The sequence below is a fragment of the Sphaerodactylus townsendi genome, linkage group LG03 (genome assembly GCF_021028975.2).
Source record: "Sphaerodactylus townsendi isolate TG3544 linkage group LG03, MPM_Stown_v2.3, whole genome shotgun sequence".
Classification (NCBI taxonomy): Eukaryota; Metazoa; Chordata; class Lepidosauria; order Squamata; family Sphaerodactylidae; genus Sphaerodactylus; species Sphaerodactylus townsendi.
In genome coordinates, this window is record NC_059427.1 from 21,921,010 (window position 1) to 21,942,956 (window position 21,947).

The 21,947-nt window shown below is 47.0% G+C and overlaps 1 protein-coding gene across 1 annotated transcript; it reads left to right on the plus strand.

Annotated features, from left to right (window-relative positions):
* The first annotated feature begins 8,245 nt into the window (after positions 1-8,245).
* LOC125429595 (probable peptidyl-tRNA hydrolase 2) lies at positions 8,246-20,235 on the plus strand. The gene is made up of 6 exons (XM_048490831.1): positions 8,246-8,494; positions 8,616-8,690; positions 15,364-15,444; positions 15,814-15,911; positions 16,830-16,944; positions 18,599-20,235. The coding sequence occupies exons 1-6, from the start codon at positions 8,261-8,263 to the stop codon at positions 18,686-18,688; spliced, it is 693 nt and encodes a 230-aa protein (XP_048346788.1). The 5' UTR covers positions 8,246-8,260; the 3' UTR covers positions 18,689-20,235.
* Positions 20,236-21,947: the final 1,712 nt, after the last annotated feature.

Below are 21,947 nucleotides of genomic sequence, written 5' to 3' on the forward strand. Positions count from 1 at the left end.
TGCCGGCTGCTGGCTAGGAGCAGGGAGCCGGGGGGGAGGCTGCAGGGGGGCGATGTCCTAGGGCGCCCTTGGCCCCACCCATGTTGATGACGACATGGGCGGGGCGAAGGGTGCCCAAAGACGATGAGGCAGCAGGACTTCCTTCTGCCTTGCCTTCTTCCCGGTCACGTGGGGGGCAGGCAATTTTGCACCCCCACGTGACCAGATTAGTGGCTCCTGGGGACAGAGGGTACTCCTCATCCCTAGGTAAATACGCCACTGTAAATACACCACTGCAGTGCCAGGATGCTCATCTGCTGCTCAGAAGTGGTGGAGCGATGAGTTAAACCTGGCTGTGCCTGCAAGTCCCTTGGGATTTTCTTTCCACTGGCACCATAAAAGGTGAAGACAGATGTAACAGGAAAAGAAACCCCCTTCCTCAGCCAGGGCATGATGTTGGCTTCCTCCCACCTGTACCACCAAAATGTCTGCTATTATACTAGCAAATTGAACAAAGGCTCAGGTGCCAAGCTTGCCTTTTCCCACGTGGGTCAAACAGGTTAATAGCTTTTAAAATGAAAGCATTGTGGGGGGAGGTTTCTTTTCCAGGTAGGGTTCTTTTTTTTAACTTTACTTTTACTGCTTTGGAGAATGGGAAGAGGCTTCTTGGTACCCAATCGGATGTCTGTACACAGCCAGTTGCTGCTTCAGATTTACAAAGTTGGGTTTTTTTCGCCCAGAACTTGATTTTGCAGAGGAAAGACTGAACTCGGTAAGCAGCCCTGCTCTTTAAAAAAAATTACATCTGTCTTCACTCATGGTCTTTCCACACAGATCTTGTGTGATGTTGTGAGAAATCTTGTGACTGTTGAACACTTCATACCTCACCCCTGACTCTGATTTAGCCGGGGCTCCAATTTCAGATTTCTTAATGTGAATGTTAGTACTTCATAAAACCAGGACTAACCTAACCACAATGGCCTACCAGTCCATATAGACTCCTTGTCCGCCTTTGCTCGTCTCTGGTCTTGCAGAGCCCTTCACTGTGACCATTTACGCACTTGTGGTCTCCTCTTGCAGCGTACATTTCCTTCAGGTTCTGATTCTCAGTTACGCATGTGTTTCCCCCTCTTCAAAACTCACCACGCTCTCAAGGGAAAGCAACGGGGCACCTCCTCATGAAGAAATGCTCAAGGCTGCAAAACACACACAGCCACCCTCAGACTGTAAGTGCACAAAGAGCCAGAATCTTGACATTCCCTTCTCAGTGGTGCTGTGGACAGGAACACTGGAACACCAGCTTCTTCCTTTCTCCCTTCCCTCATAGGCCCTTAAAAACCTTGCCAGTCACAAGGGCCTGCTGATTGGTCCATCTGTCCCACATGGTCTGTTCGACACAGCATGAGCCTGCACAGGAAACTGGGTGGGGACAAATTTGGAGCTTAATGTCTAAAACACACGCTGAGTAAGTTATCATGCCTTTCAGACATTAAGTTTTGTCACCACTGATGCCAAAGGCTGAAGGCCACTTTGGAAATAACAGCCTCCATTGGAAATATCAGCAATGACTTCTTCCTAGTCCCGAATGTACTGGGCCTGTTGTTCCTGATGCTAAGCAAAACTACATCATCTTTATTATTAACTTCACCTCACGCCAGTTTGCAAAGTTTCTGAGCCTTGCTGGTTTTAATACTGTCTTTCCATGCATGATGTGAATTAAGGATTGAATGCAAAGCTAAAACTTACGTTGTAGGATCCCTCGTGTCCACATTGATTTGCTGTGAATCATCAACGTGGAGGTGCTCTGGGGTAAAACTGTCAGCCATGTAGCAGGTGTAGAGGAATAAAACTTGTTTGTGTTTTAGACCAGTTTTACTTATTGAGGCAAGTATTCAGCTCTTTCCTGTCTTTCTACCCGTGTGGCACTTAAACAATAGCATTTCCAATAAAAAGACATTTTTTCCCTGTTTAACTTGCACAACGTGGGTTACAAGGGTGCCAAAGCACGACTCCCAATAAATGAGGTGTATCACACTGTGGGAATTTACAACAAGCAAGGAAGGTTCCTAGATTCCCAGCAAGAAAATCTGAGTTGCTGATATGTATCAAGTGGAGATTTTATATCCCAATAAGTAGTTATGAAAAGTGCTTCTGCGTTTTCCCCCTTGATTATGCCCAGAGGTCCAAAAATTTTAGTAACGGGTTCCCATGGTGGTGGGATTCAAACAGTGGCGTAGCACCAGTGGGGCTGGGTGTGGCACAATGGGGGCGTGGCCAGGCATTCCGGGGATGGGACATTAATAATTTCTCTGTTACTGTAAAAAAAACTCTTACTGTAAAAAAAAAGTTCCCTGGTACCCGGCTGGTATCTTTCTGTCCATAATTTAAACTCATTATAGCAAAGTCCCTGTGTCTACTGCCAACAGAAACAACTACTTCTCCTCCAATTGACTGCCGGACAAATACTTAATACTTTCAAATACGTAATTTTGTTTCTAGAAATCAAAAGAAGGATACTTTCCTGAAACAAGGAACTTTACCATATTTCTAAAGCATGTTTTTAAAACAGCCCAATAGGGAGAATTATCCCGTTTTCTACCTTCGCTAACCAGCCACATAGGAAACAACAGGACTTTATGATTTTTGGACCTAATGGAATTTCTAACGGAAAAGCAGACCCAATTAGTAACCCCCTCTCGGCACACACCAATAATTAGTAACCCACTCTCGGGAACTGGTGAGAACCTGCTGGATCCCACCTCTGATTATGCCATGTTTGCTATGGAGAACCTTCTGAGGTTAAGCTGGTGCAGTAGCATCGAATATTCAGTTGTTTATAAGGAATTTGCGGTCCACTTCCTGTGAGGGCAGGGAATCTTGTTAGTTTGCCTGGGATGAAAACATCACAAGCAAACTCAGGGCTGGGAAGAGGTCCTGGGACACAGGAAGCGAGAAGAGGACGCAGAAGGTTAAGAATGGAAGTAACAGGAGGGTGACCAGGCAGAAAGAAGATCCGAAGAAAATCCACATAAGAGCAGCAGAATGCCACATGAGAGACCATCAGGAAGTTGGCTTGCCAATGCCAGATACGGAAATGCCTGGATATTTGTTGGTGCCGCGTGGCGGGGAACGAGGTTTGGGGAGAGATATCAGAAGGGCATACACATTACCAGGTGAATTAGCTTTTACCGCCAGGGTATCTGATCTCTCTAGTCCAGAGCTCAATTGTGATTCAGATTGATCTCCAAGCTTAGGGTTGCCAGCGCTGAGACAAGAAATACTTGGCGATTTTGGAGGGGGAGCTTAAGAAGGGTGGGTTTTAGGGGGGGGGGAGGGAGCTCAGCAGGATATAATGGGCGTTTTCGCACACACTGTTTGTTGCAGATCCAGCATGTGAGTTAAATGTTGTTTCCCTACATTTGTTTTGCACACCACTTAGCCGAAATGTGTCCCGACCCCCCTTCTGTGCCACATTCCAGCTGTTGTTCCGCATTTTTCCTGTCGCTCGATACTTCTGCAACTTTCTTAGAAAAACCGGTTCCCCACAATCTGGTGGCTAGGTGCTTGAAACAAATCTGGGGGTAAGGCAACAGTCAGGGGTGACGCTATACAGTGTGACGCTGTGATTTGATCAAGCCAATGGAACGGTATGATTGGGCTTGCGGTTCTTGTACGCCACATCCCATTGTTCCGCTTGAGGAGTCTCACTTTCGACTCCCTCCTCCTACATCGGGTTGAGCATTATTAACCTGATAGCTCGGAGCTACCAAGTCCCTGCTGGCACCGTTGCTTTGATAAGACATTTGCGCTTACGGTGACTCATTGATTCGTTTAGCTTTCACTCGTTAATACGGTAGCTCAACAGCCTGTCCACGGAAGCGGGATGGGAAGCAATTTGACCCTTCACCGTTGACCCCATGATGAATGCGACAGCCAATCAAATGATGTCGTTCTTGCCCGCATTCACGAAGCGTCATGCAGAAACCGGGAGTTGCTTGAAACAGGAAACTAAGAAAGATAATGTGATTACCTGGCCATGTGTGAATGCCATCGAGCGACGAAACTGCATCAAAAAGGTCAGGAATCAATGCGGTTTGCTTTTATTCTAGAATAAAAAGTGTGTGCGAAAACGCCCAATGCCACACAGGCCACCTTCAAAACAACTGTTGTTTCCCAGAGAACTGATCTCTGTCACCTGGAAATCATTTGTAATTCCAGGAGATCTCCAGTCACCATCTGGATGTTGGCAGTCTATAATAGGAAATTGGTCAAGAGAGGAGATTAGGAAGGCAATGAGTTGAAAACGGGGTCACGGATTTGAAGAAAAGAGGATCTGTAGGTAACATATGACAAACCTAAATCCAGGGCCTAGAGAACAGAAACACAATATGCATTATCGGCATGAAGGAAATAGGCGGTAAAGGGAAGGAGCCAAATCTAGACTTCCTAAGGTAGTAACGGAAACTCTGCCAAACGTAGACCTTGTAGCATTTTCCATGTAATCAATGTATGAATATGATTCCCACTGAGACACAGTCAAACTTGCTTAGCCTCAGGTTGTTACCCACAGCCAGGGGTAACTAGAAAGTGATTTCAGAGTGATTTCAGCTTTGGCAGCAATGAGCGATAGTGATTTCAGAGTGATTTCAGCTTTGGCAGCAATGAGTGGATGCAGAGGCAGGCTGCCTTCAGAGCAGAGGTTCTTTATTGTGATTTCAAGCTCTTTCCAGGCCAGACTGCCCAGTACAGAACGAAACACAGCCCTTTTTATACAGTTTTTCACCCAATCAGATGAGGAAGGGGCAGTACCAAGCCGCATAATACGAACAATTTAAAACAAGAGGAGGAAGACAGTTCCTTTGTTTTTGCTGAGTGGGATTAAGTCCCAGAAGAAAAGGCTGCCAATGAATCTTGAAAAGTTCTAGAAGTGGAAACTTCAATAGTCCAATGGGTCTTGAGATCCTAGAGTGTGGATGCTTCAATAGTCCAATGGGTCTTGAGGATCCTAGAAGTGAAAATTCAAATAGTCCAATGGGAAGTAGATTGATGTCTCTTCAAACAGCTAAGGCACTCCTTTTGTAAAGTCCAAAAAGGTATTTTTTTTGTTGTTGAGGTTGGACAAACTTATCAGATTGTAAGAAGGAGTTGTCCTTACTTTGCATTTTCTGATCTACTTCCTTTGTTGCTACCTAGCTAAAATAAAACTACTAAAAATCTAAGAGGCTTCTCTCTATTAATGGCCAATGAAGTAAAGAAGAATATTTCTAATCCATTTCTCTTCTTGTCTATCACTTAAAAAGTAACTCTATAGAATCCCTTGACCTTATAACAAAGAACCTCCAATACAGTACAAGCCCATATAAACACATAAGCAAGAGAATCCTAAATTAACAGTAACAAAACCTCAAAGCAACTGGAGAACCTAGCTAAAGTATAATCCTAAACACGTTTGGCAAATAATAAATCCAACACTGAGGAACACATTAAAATCTTAAAAGGAAAAAAGGCAAGGAAAGGGAAACCATGTGAAATATCAGCAAATTTGTATATACATGTTCTTTCCAGGACTTGTGGGGGCTTTTGGACAACACTGGTCTCTTTGCTCTGATCCTTAGCCAGTGTAGTTCAGTGGCAGGCTCAGGAAAATATTTTTCCTATTTTCCTGCTGGTAACAAGGGTGGTTGCTGCATCATGTACATTTAGACCATACTCCAGTTGTGCTGTAACCTGGCAAATTCAAGGTAGCCAAGAATCAGAATGGGGTGGTGGAGAGGGGGTACGGTATGAGCTTGCTGAATTTCGCATCTACATTTGCATCAATCAGCCAACAGTATGGCTGCCATAGGGTGTTAATGCCTAGACAGGCTAGAAACAAGCTGCATATTAGACAGGGTGACAGATAGGGTTGCCAACCCCAGGTGATGGTTGAAGATCTCCTGGGATTACAACTGATCTCAAGGTGACAGAGATCAATTCACTTGGAGAAAATGGCTCCTTTGGAAGGTGGACTTTATTGCATTCTACCCGACTGATCTCCCTCTCCTCCCCAAGGCCCACCCTCCTCAGGCTCTGCCCCACAAAATCTCCCTAGAGAGATCTGGCAGCCATAGAGACAGGACTCTTTTCACAAGGCAAATGTTTAGGCATCAACAAATTGCCATTTTTTGGCATGTTTAGGCATCAACAAATTGCCGGAGTGCGGGGCACTGTCCTTCAATGGATAACCTCGTTTCTCCGGGGCCGGAATCAGCAAGTGAGGTCGCGAGGGGACCAGGCCTCCCAAGTGCCCTTCAGCGTCGCATTACCCCAGAAGCGTTACTGTCGCTTCAGTATTTTAACTATCTATATGCGAATTCCCTTACTCTAAGCTGAGTGCAGGAGTTTGGGCTGATTTGCCATCCAATGCGCTGATGACCGCACTTGTAGCTCATTCTGTTGATGGAGGGGAGCAGCAGCCTCGGTGCAGCTCTGGCTACAGCACTGTTTGGAGGCGATTAAGCTGGTGGGCTGCGACAGAGCAGGTTAAAACTGAATCCACTCGAGCCGGAGATCCTCTTGGCCAAGAGGGGGGGGGGGCTGGACTTTCCGGCAGCGGGCGGAGAGGGTCCTGTGGCAGGCCCCTCCGTCTCTACAGCCTGGGGAGTCCCACCTGGATTTGTCTCTTTCAATGGAGGCCCAGGTGGCCGCCTGGCTCCCAGGCTGCTTTTTTTCCATCTCCACGCCAAGCCCGGCGTTACCTGGCTCCCTCTCGACGGACTTAGCCCCTCAGTGATCCATGCAGCGGTCATCTCCAGATTAGACTATTGTAACTTCGCTCTCTGGCGGGCCTTCCCTTGCGTTTGATCGGAGATTGAAACTGGTCCAGCATGCAGCTGACACGTTTGCTGACGGAGTAAGCGCCTACCTGCAGAACACATACACATCCGGCCTATACTTTCGTCTGGCTGCACTTTTTGGCTTCCAGTGCGGAGTTCCGGTCCATCTTCAAGGTGTTGAGGTGTTGACCTTTAAAGGCCTCTGGCGGCCTGGGACACTCGGTGATCTTGAGAGACCGGTGATCACCCCATATGTCACATGCAGGCCTCTCTCGGGATGCGGCCGTGAGGCCTGAATCACTGGTGGGTCCCTGACCCCTGCCCGGTGAATGCGGCTGGCCTCCCACCGCGGGCCCGGGGCCTTTATGACCCTGGCCCCAGCCTGATGGGCAGCTCTCCTCTCAAGTTGTCCGGGCCTTGGCTTGGGATCCTTTAGGGGAGTTCGCGAGGCTCTGTAAGACGGAGCTGTTCACTGGACGCTTTGGAGGATCCAGCCGCTAATTGTGCCTTTCTCTTGGCCCGACATCTGGGCGCCTGTCACTAACTGGGACTCTCACCATGCCTCCCTTTCTGAGGAGGGATTTTATTGAGTTGGAATGTTGGACGCCATTTTAACCCACTGAGCTTTTATATAATTAGAACCACAGCTATGTAAATTTTTATCACTGCTCTTAATTGTCTACTTGTTTTTATATTGTATCCTTATATATTGTACGTCACCAGAGTTCCTTCATGGGGGATGGCGTATATAAAGATCAATAAAATAAAATAAAATAAAATAAATAAAATTTATTTGGGATGCAATTCTATGCTCATTTACTTGGAAATAAATCGCACATTTATCCACGAGGGGGCACCAGCCAAATTTGCAGTCACACGAAAATGTCTTGGGCCACCTTCGGATTTTCATTCTAAAAATGGCGCTCTTCCGCTTTCTATCAATTTTTGCATTTTTGCAAAGCTCCCAGCGTCATTCATTTTGGCTTTTTTAAAAATTATGTTGTTAGGTTTTAAATCCACCCAAACTGGCTCCTACGGAGACTTACAACATATACACCCCCTGGTTTCAATGATCGTATTGTCTTATGTTTTAACGTAGGAAGTGTCAGACATAAATATTTCAAATACATTTACAGAAAGAAAAGGTTACAAATGGGAGGTAGAGAGCTGTCTGCTGGAATGGGTGCGAGGAATGGCGGCTATTTTGTATGAGATTTTGATAATCGGAGTTGTCAGATGGTTGTCAGATTTGCAGCATGTTCGACATTTGCAGTATTTCAGCAAAACCCACCCTTTCGAACTCGCGTGAAAACGGCTCCAACGCTTGCACTCAAACAGGCGCCAACGCGTGCTTCGCGTCACGTGTGGAAACACCTCGGGGGTTCAAAACCAGCAGATCAACGAATTTGGAATTCCGGGGTCAAAAAAGATGAAAAGCCGCAAAGCTCTCTCTCTCTAGACGGAGGATGGGCGACTGGCGCCAGTCTCCGAAACGGGCAAGCTTATTGGTTATTGGGAAAGGATGGCATGGGCGGGTAGTTTTGATTGGACGGCACTGGTCGAAAAAAGCCAATAGGAGGGCAGAGCGCCGCCAGCCGCAAAGAATGGAGTCGCAGCCTCTGGTTTCGGAGTCGGGCGTCGATGAGACCCTCGTGGCGCCCCTGGTGGAACTGGGGATCCCCGAAGCTGAAGCGCGGAGGGTGGGTCCCACTTGCGCGCCTGGACGGGGATCGGGTCTGGATCGCGAGCACGGTGGGGGGTGGGTCGGTTGTGGGTCCGGCGGTGCCGGTTGCTGACGATCCCCTCTCCCCCCCACTCCAGGCTCTGGCTCTCACCGGTGGTCGATCCGCTGAAGCGGCCGCGCAGCTGTATTTCGGGAGTGGCCTGGATTCCCAGGTACCTTCCTCGGATCGTTGTGCCCGGTTTCTTTCCGGTCCTGCCGGCACTCGGTCCCAGGCCTGCGCCGCTCCCCCTGTTTCATCTGTGCGTCCAGTTAGGGTAGAAAGGCCACCTCGGCAGATCCTGCTTCAGTTGCAGTGAAGACGCCCCGCAGCGTTTGTCGGCTAGCATTGGGGGAAAGGATCTCTCGCCCACCCGCCACCCCAACATATTTTGGTATTGAGGAGCAGAGCTTCTGAGGCTGGGGCTTTTAAGCCCAACCGTCCGGTGCCCCCATCTTGTCCCTTGCATTTATTGTGAATAGTGATCTCTAATAAAACATTAAAACACACAATTATTGCAGAGAAGAAGAGTTTGGATTTATACTCTGCCTTTCTCTCCTGAAAGGAGACTCAAGGCGGCTTACAAACTCCTTTCCCTTCCTCTCCCCACAATAGACACCTTGTGAGGTAGGTGGGACTAAGAGAGTTCTGAGAGAACTGGAACTAGCCTAAGATTACCCATCAGGCTTCATGTGTAGAAGCGGGGAAACAAATCCAGTTCACCAGATAAGAGCCTGCCACTCATGTGGAGGACTGGGGAATCAAACCTGATTCTCTGGATTAGAGTCCATCTGCTCTTAACCACTACAATCACGCTGGCTGTCTAGAACAGGCAATGGAAACTGACTCCTCATTGTATTGTCGAAGGCTTTCACGGCCGGAATCACTTGGGTGCTGTGTGGTTTCCGGGCTGTATGGCCGTGTTCTAGCAGCATTCTCTCCTGATGTTTCGCCTGCATCTGTGGCTGCATCTGTGGAGGATCCTCTGAAGATGCCAGCCACAGATGCAGGCGAAACGTCAGGAGAGAATGCTGCTAGAACACGGCCATACAGCCCGGAAACCACACAGCACCCAAGTGACTCCTCATTCTTTGGCTGCTACTATTTTTCATGTACCCACTCTAATACTCTACTTGACTCCTCTTCCAAATGCAAATCTATTTCAGTTGTTACTTTGTGCTCTGGTTTCTAGCCGTTTGGCTGGTTCATACCGAATGTGGCTGATGAATAGAAAACCAGGTGTATCACCTGTGTGATTTGCTTTTGAGGGCACAGTGCTGGATTTGTGTACTCTAGGTGGAAAGAAAATAAAGATACTTGCTCTTAACAAGACCTGGTTCACACATCCAGAAGAATGAGGTAGCAGACTGGCCTGGCGAGCATGAAAAACTCAGTGCAAGTATAAATCTAGCCTAGCATTGAGACAAGTTCTTACCTCCTCCTCCACACATCTGCTTTTGCTGCTTTGTTTCAGGGAGATTTTACCTCCTGGTTAGGCTACTGTAACTCACTCCATGCAGGGCTACCCTTGAGACTGCTCTGGAAACTCCAGAATGCAGTGGCGTGGGTACACATGAGGCCCCCATGGAGAGCACATATCCAGTCAGTGCTCCGTCAGCTGCGCTGGCTCCAGGTGGAGTACTGAATCAAGTTCAAGATTTTGGTTGTAACGTTTAAAGCCCTAAACAATTTGGGATCTTCATAGTTGCAGGATTGCCTCTCCCGATATACTCCCCCCCCCCCTCCCGCGAGCACTTTGCTCTGCTGGAAACAACTTACTGATGGTCCCTGGCTCAAAGATCATCTCTCTGTCCTCAACCAGAGCCAGGGCCTTTTAGGTTGTGGCCCCAGGCTGGTGGTACTCTCTGTCAAGTAAGACCAGCGCCCGGCAGGATCTGATGCAGTTCATCAGAGCTCGAAAGATAGAGATGTTCTGCCAAGCCTTTGGGTGAGGCAGAGGCGGCTTCATCAGTCTGGCCTTCCTTGTTGCCCACTTCCCTTCGCACCTCAGCATGGTGTTGTGTTTAAGAACCATGGACTCTAATCTGGAGAGTCAGGTTTGATCCCCCACTCCTCCACATGAGTGGCAGACTCTTATCTGGTGGACTGGATTTGTTTCCCTGCTCCTACACATGCAGCCTGCTGGGTGACTTTGGGCCAATCACAGTTCTCCCGAGAACTCTCTCTCAGCCCCACCCACCTCATAAGGTGTCTGTTGTGGGAAGAGGAAGGGAAGGAGTTTGTAAGCTGATTTGAAACTCTTCGCAGTTGAGAAAAGGGGGGTATAAATCCAAACACCACTTCTTCCTTTTCCTCCCGTGTTTATGGTTAAATCCTTATTTCCAGTCCTTGTAGTCCCTGTAAACCGCTCAGTGGCTGCTTCTCTTTTCTCTCTGACTGGTCTCCCCATTCTTGTATATTAAAGACGCCGTTGAGATTTTACTGATGACGGTTTTAATTGTACTATATTAAATTTAAATGGTAATATTTTGTTATCAACCGCCCTGAGCCCGACTAAGTCGGGAAAGAGCAGGGTTATAAATCAGATTTATGAATGAGTAAGGGATGCAGCTGAATGGGGTACATTCCATTCTATTATCTCAATTTCCTGCATCTGTGAGCCGGGCCTGAGAACTATTGGTATATATATAAAGCTTGGCAACGACGCTCCTGATCTATCTCTGTGTTACATACATAATCTTAATATTAACTTGGTGCCACTAATTTGCCTTGTAGTGTTTTGTAAGCAGAAATAGACGGGCTGCGGCCCCAAGGAGCGTGCTTAATTCCAGCAGTGGCAAGCAGTAGCGAGAGAGGAATGAATGTATTGCTCATATTTATGGTTACTCATCATGGTGCTTTCTTTCACTGGGAAGGGAATGGAAGGAAAACGGGCAGTCTGTCTTTATGAAATGTTACTTAGGCAGATAGAAGGCTCTGTTTTTTTTCCCATATATGGCGAGACTTTATGAACTATACAGCATAATGTATGTATAAGCCTTGCCATTTATAGAAAGACAGGGGCATCTGTTCTTGTATCCTCCACCTTGTAAATCAGATATAAATACAGCGCTGTTCTTCCCTCTTCCTTTCTGAAAAGCTCAGATTGGAGAGAAGCATCAAGGGGTTGGGGGGGGGGATAGCCTAATATTTTAGGCCTCTGGAGGAGACTTTAGATGCAGCCTGAATCCCAGAGCTCAATCCTGTGTTAAATATTGCCACTGAGAATATGAGCTGGCTGTACTCTGTGACTTGCTGAAACCAAAATGAGATTGGGGAGCAGAGGCGTACTTAGGCAAACTGGAGCCCTGGGCAAAACCTGAGTTTGGTCACCCTCCCCCACCGTGACCAAACAATGATTTTTTCCCACCAGGTCGTTTCAAAGTCACCATCACATCATAGAACATCCCCCAACTCACAGAACTGAACACAGCAATGGGCCATGCCACACAGCAGAAATAATTTTTGGAAAACATTTTCAAAATGCTTTCAAAATGTTTTATTACTGCTATGAAAACATTTTATGGTGTTGTATCCAGTCCCCCCAATTGGGGGAAACAGCATCACTTTCAATGTTATTTAAACTGGGGACCCCAGATTCTCCCTTTAAGGTGGATTTAAAAGGAGAATCTGGGGTCCACCCCCAAACAGCATCATTTTCAATAATGTTTAAACTAGGGAGCCCAGATTCTCCTTTTGAATCCACCTTAAAGGGAGAATCTGGGGTTCCCTGTTTAAACAACATTGAAAGTGATACTATTTTGGGGTGGATTCTCCCCCACCCTGAAACAGCATCCCTTTCAATATTAAAACTGGGGACCTCGGATTCTCCCTTTAGATCCATGCTGAAGGGGGTGGATTTAATAATAATAATAACCTTTATTAGGCATTGAGAGAATAAAAGAAAGAAAACAAGCATTGGCAGGAAGGGAGTGGATTTAAAAAGAGAATCTGGGGAAATTTAGGGGGTGCCTGTTGTCAGGGGTGCAATTATTAAGATAGCAGCACCAAAATTTCAGAGTATCTTTTTGAGACCCTACTGATGATACCACCCAGGTTTGGTGAAGTTTGGTTCAGGGAGTCCAAAGTTATGGATATCAAAGGTGTAGCCCCTATCAGCTCCCATTGGAAACAATGGAGGATGGGGCACTCCCTTTGGGAGTCCATAACTTTGGACTCCCTAAACCAAACTTCATCAAACCCAGGTCATATCATCAGGAGAGTCTCCCAAAAAATTCATGAAATTTTGGTGCTGCTAGCCTAAAATCTGCACCCCCTGCAGGCCAAAAACGGAAAAAACACTGAAAATACAAAATCCCCCAAAAACGAGCCTGCAATTTTGTCGCCCACCACAAGGTGGCGCCCTGGGCAGCTGCCCACTTTGCCCAGTGGGAGGAACGCCTCTGTTGGGGAGTGCCTGAATCCAGTACCCCTTTCCTTCCTCTTATGCCTCCGGGAGAATGAGGAGGGCGTAAAGTAGTAAAATGGAACTGTACCACTTCAGACTGCACAGGGAAGGGTATGGAGGTTTGCATTTTGGAGCGCATCCCTCTATCAACAGCTCCTTGCAAACAGAACACCAGCTCAGTCCACATAACGCCCTGGGTGGTGTACAGTTGGTTTTCACTGAGCTGTTGCTTGCAGGACAGAAGGTCGTTGATCCTGTTGCAAGGAGAGAAAAGAAGAAGGGTTTGGATTTGTACCCCCCCCTTTCCCTCCTGTAAGGAGATTTAAAGAGGTGTTCAAACACCTTTCCCTTCCTCTCCCCACAACAGACATCTTGTGAGGTAGGTGGGGCTGATAGAGTTCAGAGAGAACTGTGACTGGGCCAAGGTCACCCAGCTGAAATGTAGGGGTGGGAAACAAATCCAGTTCACCAGATAAGAGTCTGCAGCTCATGTGGAGGAGTGAGGAATCAAACCCAGTTCTCCAGATTAGAATCCACCTGCTCTTAACCAGTATGCCACGCTGTCCCTTTGGAAGAGGTTGTGGCCCAGTGTTAGAGCATTTGTTTTGTATGCAGAGGATTCCGGGTTCCATCTCCAGTAAAGTCAATTAAGCAGTCGGTGAGGTGCAAGTCTTACCTGGTGAGCTGCCGCCGGTCAGAGTAGACAGACAAGGCTGATCTTGACAGACTGAGACAATACACATAGGTGTCAAACTCGCAGCCCTCCAGATGTTACGGACTAAAGTTCCCATCATACCCTGCCAGTATCATGCTGGCAGGGGATGATGGGAGCTGTAGTCCATAACATCTGGAGGGCCGCGAGCATGACACCTGTGAGTCTTAGTCGAAGGCAGCTTGCGTGTTCATATCAGTGGGAAAGGACAGAAGTGTTCTTCCTCCCATTCTGGTTCACTACTTGGGTGGAACTTAGTGTGTGAATGGGTCATTCAAAGCTGGAATCTCTCTCCTGCCCATCTTGAGTAATACATTCCGTTCTACCTTCTTAATGCTTTGCCAGCTCTTTCCTGAGTCTGTAAATCAAGCCTGAATCTCCTTTAGATGGGAAGAAATCCTTGCTCCTTCTAGTAAGAGATAGTCTGCTTATGTGGAATATGTGTCACAGCCCTTTGGAAGGACTATACCAGTGATGGCGAACCTATGGCACGGGTGCCAGAGGGGGCACTCAGAGCCCTCTCTGTGGGCACGCACAAACATAGTTGCCCCCCCCCCCCCCACACATACATCTAGGCTGGCCTGGGCCACTGGGCTCGATTATTAGCATTACACCTAAGACCTAGTTTTGGGAAAGCAGTGTAGGTAACCCTATCAAGCACTGTTAAACCCCACTGATTTTCATGCAAAGAACTAAAGCGTGATCCTTTACCTGGGAGTAAGCTCGGTTGCTGGCAATGGGGCTTGCTTCTGAGTAAACCCTCCTAGGGTTGTGATTCACCCGTTGGAAGAGTTGCACAGTTGCTTCAAAGCAAAGCCACAGACTACCACCAAGCTTACTCCCGAGTAACGGAGCCAACCTTTTTTCCTAAACTACAACCTCAGTATTTAGGTTAAATTGCCGTGTTGGCACTTTGCGATATATAAGTGGGTTTTGGGTTGCCATTTGGGCACTCGGTCTCGAAAAGGTTCGCCATCACTGGACTATACCATTTCAGACAGTGATTGTCCAAGGAGATTTCTGCACTCTTCAGTGGCATTTACAGATCCACCCAGTCAGGGCGACTTCGCGTGTAAGGATTATAGTGGAGGTCGGAAACTCTGGAATTTTCTTGCTGGCTTTTCTGGTGGCGAGGCCAGAACTGGTGAAACTGATCTGAGGGGGTTTCTGGCTGTGGTGGAAGAACATGATTGAGCTTACCCCCAAGGGCACTCGGTTACTAAAGTCAGTAGGACTAGATGTCAAAGAAGCAAGCCTCTCTTGGATGCTTGTTCCTAGTAACAAGTGTGTTTATTTACAGCCTTTTTAGCCTGCCTTTCTCTAAAACTGGACTCAGGGTGGGTTAAAGAGGAACAATATACAGTTAAACACCAGAATGATCAAATCTGGTTATCCAGAGTGAACAGATCTACCTGCCCCCTCGACAACAATTAGATGTCAGTATTAAAAAATGCTCCTTGAATGACTCCACTGTGCACAGCTTTTCTCCCCAGTGAGGTTTGAAACAACCTTCTCCCCCTCTTCCACATTACCTTCACAATGAAAGCCCTGTGAGGTAAGGTATTCTGAGAGGGAGAGAGCGGCAGGCCCAAAGTTACCCAGCAAGGTTCCGTGGGAATTAGAACCTGGGATTCTCAGATCTTCGTCTGGCAATCTAACCACTGTGCAGCACTGCAGCTGAGGCAAGTGCCTACAGTGGAAGGGGGTCTGCTGAAACTGTCTTTCCAGGAAGAAGATGACGCCCAAGGGGCCGATTACTTCAAGATGGTCTTTGTGGTGAACATGGAGCTCTCCATGGGAACAGGAAAGGTAAACCTCCCGCCAGGATGATGGCTTCAGTAGCTGATTTGTTTAGAATGATGCAGAAAACTTGTCTGAGCTCGAAAGGTAGGTAGAAAGCAGGGAAGAGAGGACTTGAATCCTTTGGGACCCATCATTTTGTTCTCCTCTTTTGGGGCCAAATATTGACGAGTCGTTTGAGGGGAATACCAGAGAATGACACGGATTCAGCAGTTACTGAACAAAGCTGTCCTGGTATCGCTGATCAATGCATACAAGTACAGCTTGGTTGGGATAGTTGCCTGGAGGCTAAGCTGCTGTTCCACGATGTGAGATGCCCTCCTTCAGTGACTGTGTCTGCGTCATGTGGCTTTTTCTCACTGTAATTTGTCTCCTCAGATTGCTGCCCAGGTAGGCCATGCAGCAATTGGCCTTTTCCAGCTGATGCAGGAGAAATCTACTCAGAAGGACATGACTGCCCAGTGGGAGGAGCACGGGTAAGCCAGCAACAGGTGGGCTTGGTTAGAAATGGACCCCGTCCTCTGAAAACTCCAGCTTTCCAAACTGGGCCTGGGAGCAACAGCAGCATAGTGGTTAAGAGCAGGGGCACTCTAATCTGGAGAACTGGGTTTGAGTCCCCGTTCTGCTGCTTGAGCTGTGGAGGCTTATCTGGGGAACTAGATTAGCCTGTGCACTCCAATGCGCGCCAGCTGGATGACCTTGGATTAGTCACCGCTCAACTTCAAGCATTTATGGCATATGAGGTCTATGGTAGTTCTAATACAGGAATATTGGAATATCAAGGAATATCAAAATAACAAGCCTCTCTCTCCTCCAGCAGCAGCAGCAGCAGCAGCAGGAAGAGGTGGGGGAGGAGAGAGAATATCAGTTCTAGGACATGGTCCCCTTCTTCAGCAGAATAGGGTCCAGGGAATTATTTTGCCTCTTTCATTTGGGTGGTTGTTGTTTTTGAAAAGGGATACGACATCAACATAACTGCAATAACAGCAATATCGATATAACAGCAATTTCAAGGGCTTTAACAATGCCAGCAATCTTGCAACTACTGAGTAATGAAATCTGTGCCTTTAAGCATGAGTTGATAGATAGAGTTAAAGAGAACCAGGAACAGCAGACACCAGGGAGAGTTCAGCAAGCAGTGGTGTGCCTCCTCACATGTAAACAAAGAAACATGAGGAGAGCCCACTACGACCCCATTGCGCAGCGAAGAGCCCCAAGGTAAGCATGCATAATAGGCCTAGGTGTTAACATGGCCCCCGTTTTTGCTTGTCTGCAAAATGTACTTTTGGTTCTTCTGAGCTTGTTTGTTCTGGACATTGTCTTTGGAAGGATGGCTGGCTGCGAGTTTGGGAGGGGAAGCTGATCTTATATCCCAGCTTGCTTTGCCCTTTCAGAGCAAAGAAAGTGGTACTTCAGGGATCCAGCACTGACCAGTTGCTAGAGATGCACGCCTTGGCTTTGAGCTTGGAACTGCCAACATACTTAGTACAAGATGCAGGGAGGACTCAGGTAAGCATGCTGGCTGTGTCCTACCCTACCCTGTGTCCTACCCTAATTCCCACTCTGAAACTGTCTTGTATTCTAATTGCCTGGAGTACCTCATGTGGAACCAGGACGATCTCTTGGACCTTGTACTGCTGCTCAGGTTTTTTTCTGCAAATGGTTTGTTTGTTTGTTTGTTTGTTTGTTTGTTTGTTTGTTTATGGGTTTTGTATACCGCTCTGGGCGGTGCACAACATAATTTCCTCACACAGCATATACAAACAAAATCCTATTAAAATTAGATTAAATTAAAACACAGCGGTAATTAACAAAGATGGCGTCAGCAATACACCCCAATTAAAACCTTCCCAGAGAGGGGGGAAACAGAGCAAGGAAGTGGGTCCCCTAGATGGCAGAGGAACTCCCAAGTCGGAGGAATAGAAGGGGCACTATCAGCGGCTGGACACTCCAAAGACCCGGTGGAACAACTCAGTCTTACAGGCCCTGCAGAATTCACCAAGATCCCGCAGGGCCCGGACAGCTGGAGGGAGAGTGTTCCACCAGGCAGGGGCCAAGGCTGAGAAAGCCCTGGCCCAAGTGGAGGCCAGCCGCATCATTGAGGGGCCAGGAACCACCAGCAAATTGTTGGACCTCCCAAACAGTATGTTTTGCAACACATTCTAAAAATCTCAGCCTCTTGAATCCTGTGCCTGAAGCTACCACCTACCAGTGAAACACACTTAACATTGGTCATATTTTTATAAAATATAAATTCTCTTGACATTGTTGAACTGCAGGAAGTCCCTAGGGCACTGATACGGAGAACTGTCTCGTGGAGTTCAGGACCTTTTATGTTCTACTTTCCTCATAAACCAGCATTCGTAACTGCGAATGTAAAAGGAAACATCAAATCTCTTGCAGGACATTTTTGAGTAAGAAGAGCATGAATTGTTTTTTCCAAATTAATATTGGGCTCTCGTCAGTGCAAAGCGATACTTCTCCAATCCTCTCCTGATTACAAAGCAGTTGCATTGAGACGTGTTCCGGCAGTCCCATTCTGAAGAACATTTGGATCGAAAGACAGCTGCCCTCACCTCCAGCAATCATTGTATTTGTTTTTAAAATAATCCATGCCTTGCCTTCTTCAAAGTCTTCAAAGAGTCTTCAAAGCAGCTTTACAAAGCATATAATAATAATAATAGATTCGTGAAACATCATTAAATCCAAAAAGGCCAGAATGGCGACATAAAACCCTACCAAAAAGAAATAATTAGCCATACAGACCAATAATTAGCCATACAGACCATAGAGCTAATTCTTATTTAAAATCTGGGAAATGAAAGTGGACTTGACTTGATGTCTAAGTAATAGCAGTGCTCAGTAGATCTTCCAGGGAGGGAATTCTGAAAGTGTGGTGCTACCACAGACGAGGCCATCTCAGCCGCCTGCCTGACCTCAGAAGGTAGAGACATCCAGAAAAGGGTCTCCAGAGAGGGTCTGATTTCCTGGGCAGCTTCATGTGGCCCTGTGAATGCCCCAGTCCTGGACCATTTGGGGTTTTGTTGGCCAAAAAAAGCACCCAGGAAAAGTTACCTGGACTTCCTCTCCGCTCCCTACAAAGTCACTTCCTTGTGCTAAGTACGGTGTTTGCAGCACCTGTGTCGTGGCTTCTCTGTTCCAGGTTCCGACTGGGTCCCATACAGTCCTTGCCATTATGGGAGAAGAAGAGATGGTGAATATGGTGACGGGGAAGCTAAAACTGCTCAACTGAGCAACATTCACAACCCGGATCTGTCGGCTGTGCCTGGAGTTCGTGGACTGCCCTTCTGCCTGCTCCACTAGTCCGGAAGGAGAAGGAAGCGCCTGCCGACAGCAACTGGAAACCCATCTGCCGAGCATGGCGCATGGAAGTGGGCAGCTCTCCTTAAGCCTGCAGCTGGATTAGAGGAGAATCCAGAGTGTTTCTCTAAGAGATGGAGTCTGTATTTATTGTGTTATGTACCTGCCACGTAAAATGTTGTACAAATGTTGCCTTGGCTTTCCTTTTGCACTGTGAGAAACCCATGGAGTTGCCAGGGACTCCTTGCAGCGGAAGGCTGTTTAAGACCCAAAGTATCCCTAATTGTTGTCTTACCCTTTTTAAGAAAAGGAAGGAAAAGATGCCACGACTTTTGTAAACTACTTATTCCATTGCTTGTTGCTTAGGAAAAACAGTACGGGATCATCCCCCCCCCCCCCCCCCCCCGATCTGCCTTTCCCTTTGCATCTTGCGCTATCCCAAATCCTCAGCAGTGAGCTCTTTCCCTCTTTCTGACATCCTTTTTGAAGGATTTGAAAAAAAATAATGTATACTCGAGGGCAGAAGAGTATTTGTTCTACCTAGCCCTGTTTCTACCAAGTGGGCAAGGACGAACTGTGTGGTGAGGAAATTTGTGCTGGGTAAGGTGAGCAATAAAGAGACTTTGGGGATGAAGCAGGGTTTAGAGCCGTAGAGGGAAAGGTAGCATAGGTGGCCGGGGACTGCCTGTGTGAAAGGTTCCCAACTATTTTCTGTGTCCTACCCTAATTCCCACTTTAAAAGACTGACTGAATGTTCCTGCTGTTGTGATATGACGATGTCCAATCTCTTCTTAAAAATTTATGGGTCCTCGTAAAAAGGTGGCATGGATTTTTGCGCATGGGTTGGCAGGGCTACCTACAATATTGGCCTTTAGAGGGGGGGGGGGGGGCTCGACTGTGGAAAGGGAGTGGGTGGGAAGGAAAGAAGGAAGGAAGAGGCGGAGCTGCAGCTGATCAAGCACTAGCTAAGAGGTGACTGAGATGCTCGTAGTTCCCCAGTATGGAGAAATAAACAGGAGTCTCATGGCATAGTAAAAGCTAACTACATTTTATTCCCGCATAAACTTTTGTGGGCTCCAGTCCACCTCTTCAGGTGCACAGATATGGACTCCAGTCAGGTGGTTCTCAACTGGTTGTAAGTGGTATCGTTGGTGGGACATGTAAGTAGGATGGATGCAGGTTTGTCATAACAATTACAAAGAATTTTCTCTCCTTCAGTCCCCATGTCGTCCTGCAAGTATAACATGCCTTCTCTGGCAGACCCTACTTGCCAGAGATTGTCCATCTGTGACCTTCTGACACGCTAGCGATAATCTTGGACCCTCAGTGTTTCTGCTAATCCCGTTATCTGTACCCACCAACTAGAGTCTTTGATTACCCTTTCTTGCCAAGGATTACCCGTTGTGCTTCTGTAAAAAAATGTCAAGTCTTTAAACTGTACCATAGATGCTAAATATAGAATAACACGATACCTGTAAACATTCAAATGTTTTTCTTGGGGGAAAAAGCATGCTTTTTGTATGAAGACATGTGGAGGGGAAGAAATGGTGAAAAACACTGAAATCTCTCCCCCATCCCATGGCATCAAAATTTCTGGAAATCTTACATCTCTGTAAACCAGTTGTTGTTTTTTAAATAAGAGTGATTCGTGGGATGAAGGATACTAACTAATTCGGAAAAAAATTACATTGGAATAGGTCTTTTTAAAAAAAGACTGTAGCTTCTCTGGAATTATCATGATATGGGACACATGAACTGTACAGTGAAAGGAGGGCAGTTGCTTGGTCTGTGACAAAACATGGCAATTCACTGCACCTGCTTAACATTCAGTGGCTACCTTTGCAATATCTCTTTGGGATAGGTTACTGTTTGTTACAAATACTGAATTGGAGCTGAGAGATTCAAGATCGCACGGGGCACCTGTGGTAGAGGCTGGGATTGAACCTGTGTCCCCTAGGGTGAGATTTTTCTTCTTTCGTTAGCTGGAAAACCACCAAGCTTTCCTTGAGCAGGACTCTCCTTTAAGCAAAGTTGCCTCAACCTGACTACTTGTAAGTTTTCCTCTTGTAGAGGGTTTGTATAAATTGTTTTTACCTCTTTGGCACTGGTTGCTGAGGCAAAGGCAGCCATTTTAGATTTTGTCTCACTGCCACAACCAGCATACCATGGTTTTAAAAGGGGCGCATTTTTGGAGCCACTCTCAATTACCCAGTTTAGAGTTGAAGCTGCCGCTGTGTGGGTCTGTGCTTTTAAAGAATCGGCTGGTTTGACGCACACATCAGCCATGAATTGTGTCCTACGCATCCCAGTAGACCACTAATAACACCTAGGACAGTGGTGGCGAGCCTTTGGCCCTCCAGATGTTATGGACTACAATTCCCATCAGCCCCTGCCTGTCATGCTGGCAGGGGCTGATGGGAATTGTAGTCCATAACATCCGAAGTGCCAAAGGTTCGCCACCATGGACTAGCATGTCTTCTGTGGGATTTAGGTTCCTGAACCAGAAGCAATGAGCAATAGATGGAGCATTGCTTACAAGGGCTCTACTCTTTTTTTCCCTTGAGGTTGGCACCTGTGCCTTTTACAGCTTGCCAGAGAGTTGAACAAGTAAGTTTTCCCCAGAATGCACCACAATGACTAGAAAACAGCTTCCCCTCCCCAAATACATCTGCAAGAAAATGACTTCTACAGACATTGGCTTGCATCCTCTGCACATTTTTGTTGACAGAAAAAAAACGTCTGCCAGCGGTGTGTGCCTTCGTATGTGTGCCTCTTCATGCACAGCAGAAACTTCTGTGATCCCTTTTCTGGGAAGGCAGCCAGCCCTATTTGAATTCAAGAACAATACTGTTTCTGTGCACCTTTCCCAGCACTGCCTGTCAGGTGAGCTTCCACAGGGTTATAAACATTCAACAGAACAATATCCAGCCACAGATAAGGAGCTCCCTGGGTCGGAGCTGAGCTCCATCCTTTGAAAAGCGGCAGAAGACTGCAGTTTGGTCTAGAATGCTTGGCCTAGTTTAACTGGTTATTGGGGGAGGGAGGGAATCTCCTTTTCTGTCACCCTTGTTCTCCCGTCTCTCAAACCCCAGCGTTTAGATCTAGTGTTTTGCCACACAATTACACAAATTACTGGCACAAGCCCGTATTGCCGAGGGATGGGGGAGACAAAAAGCTGCATCTGGGTTAAG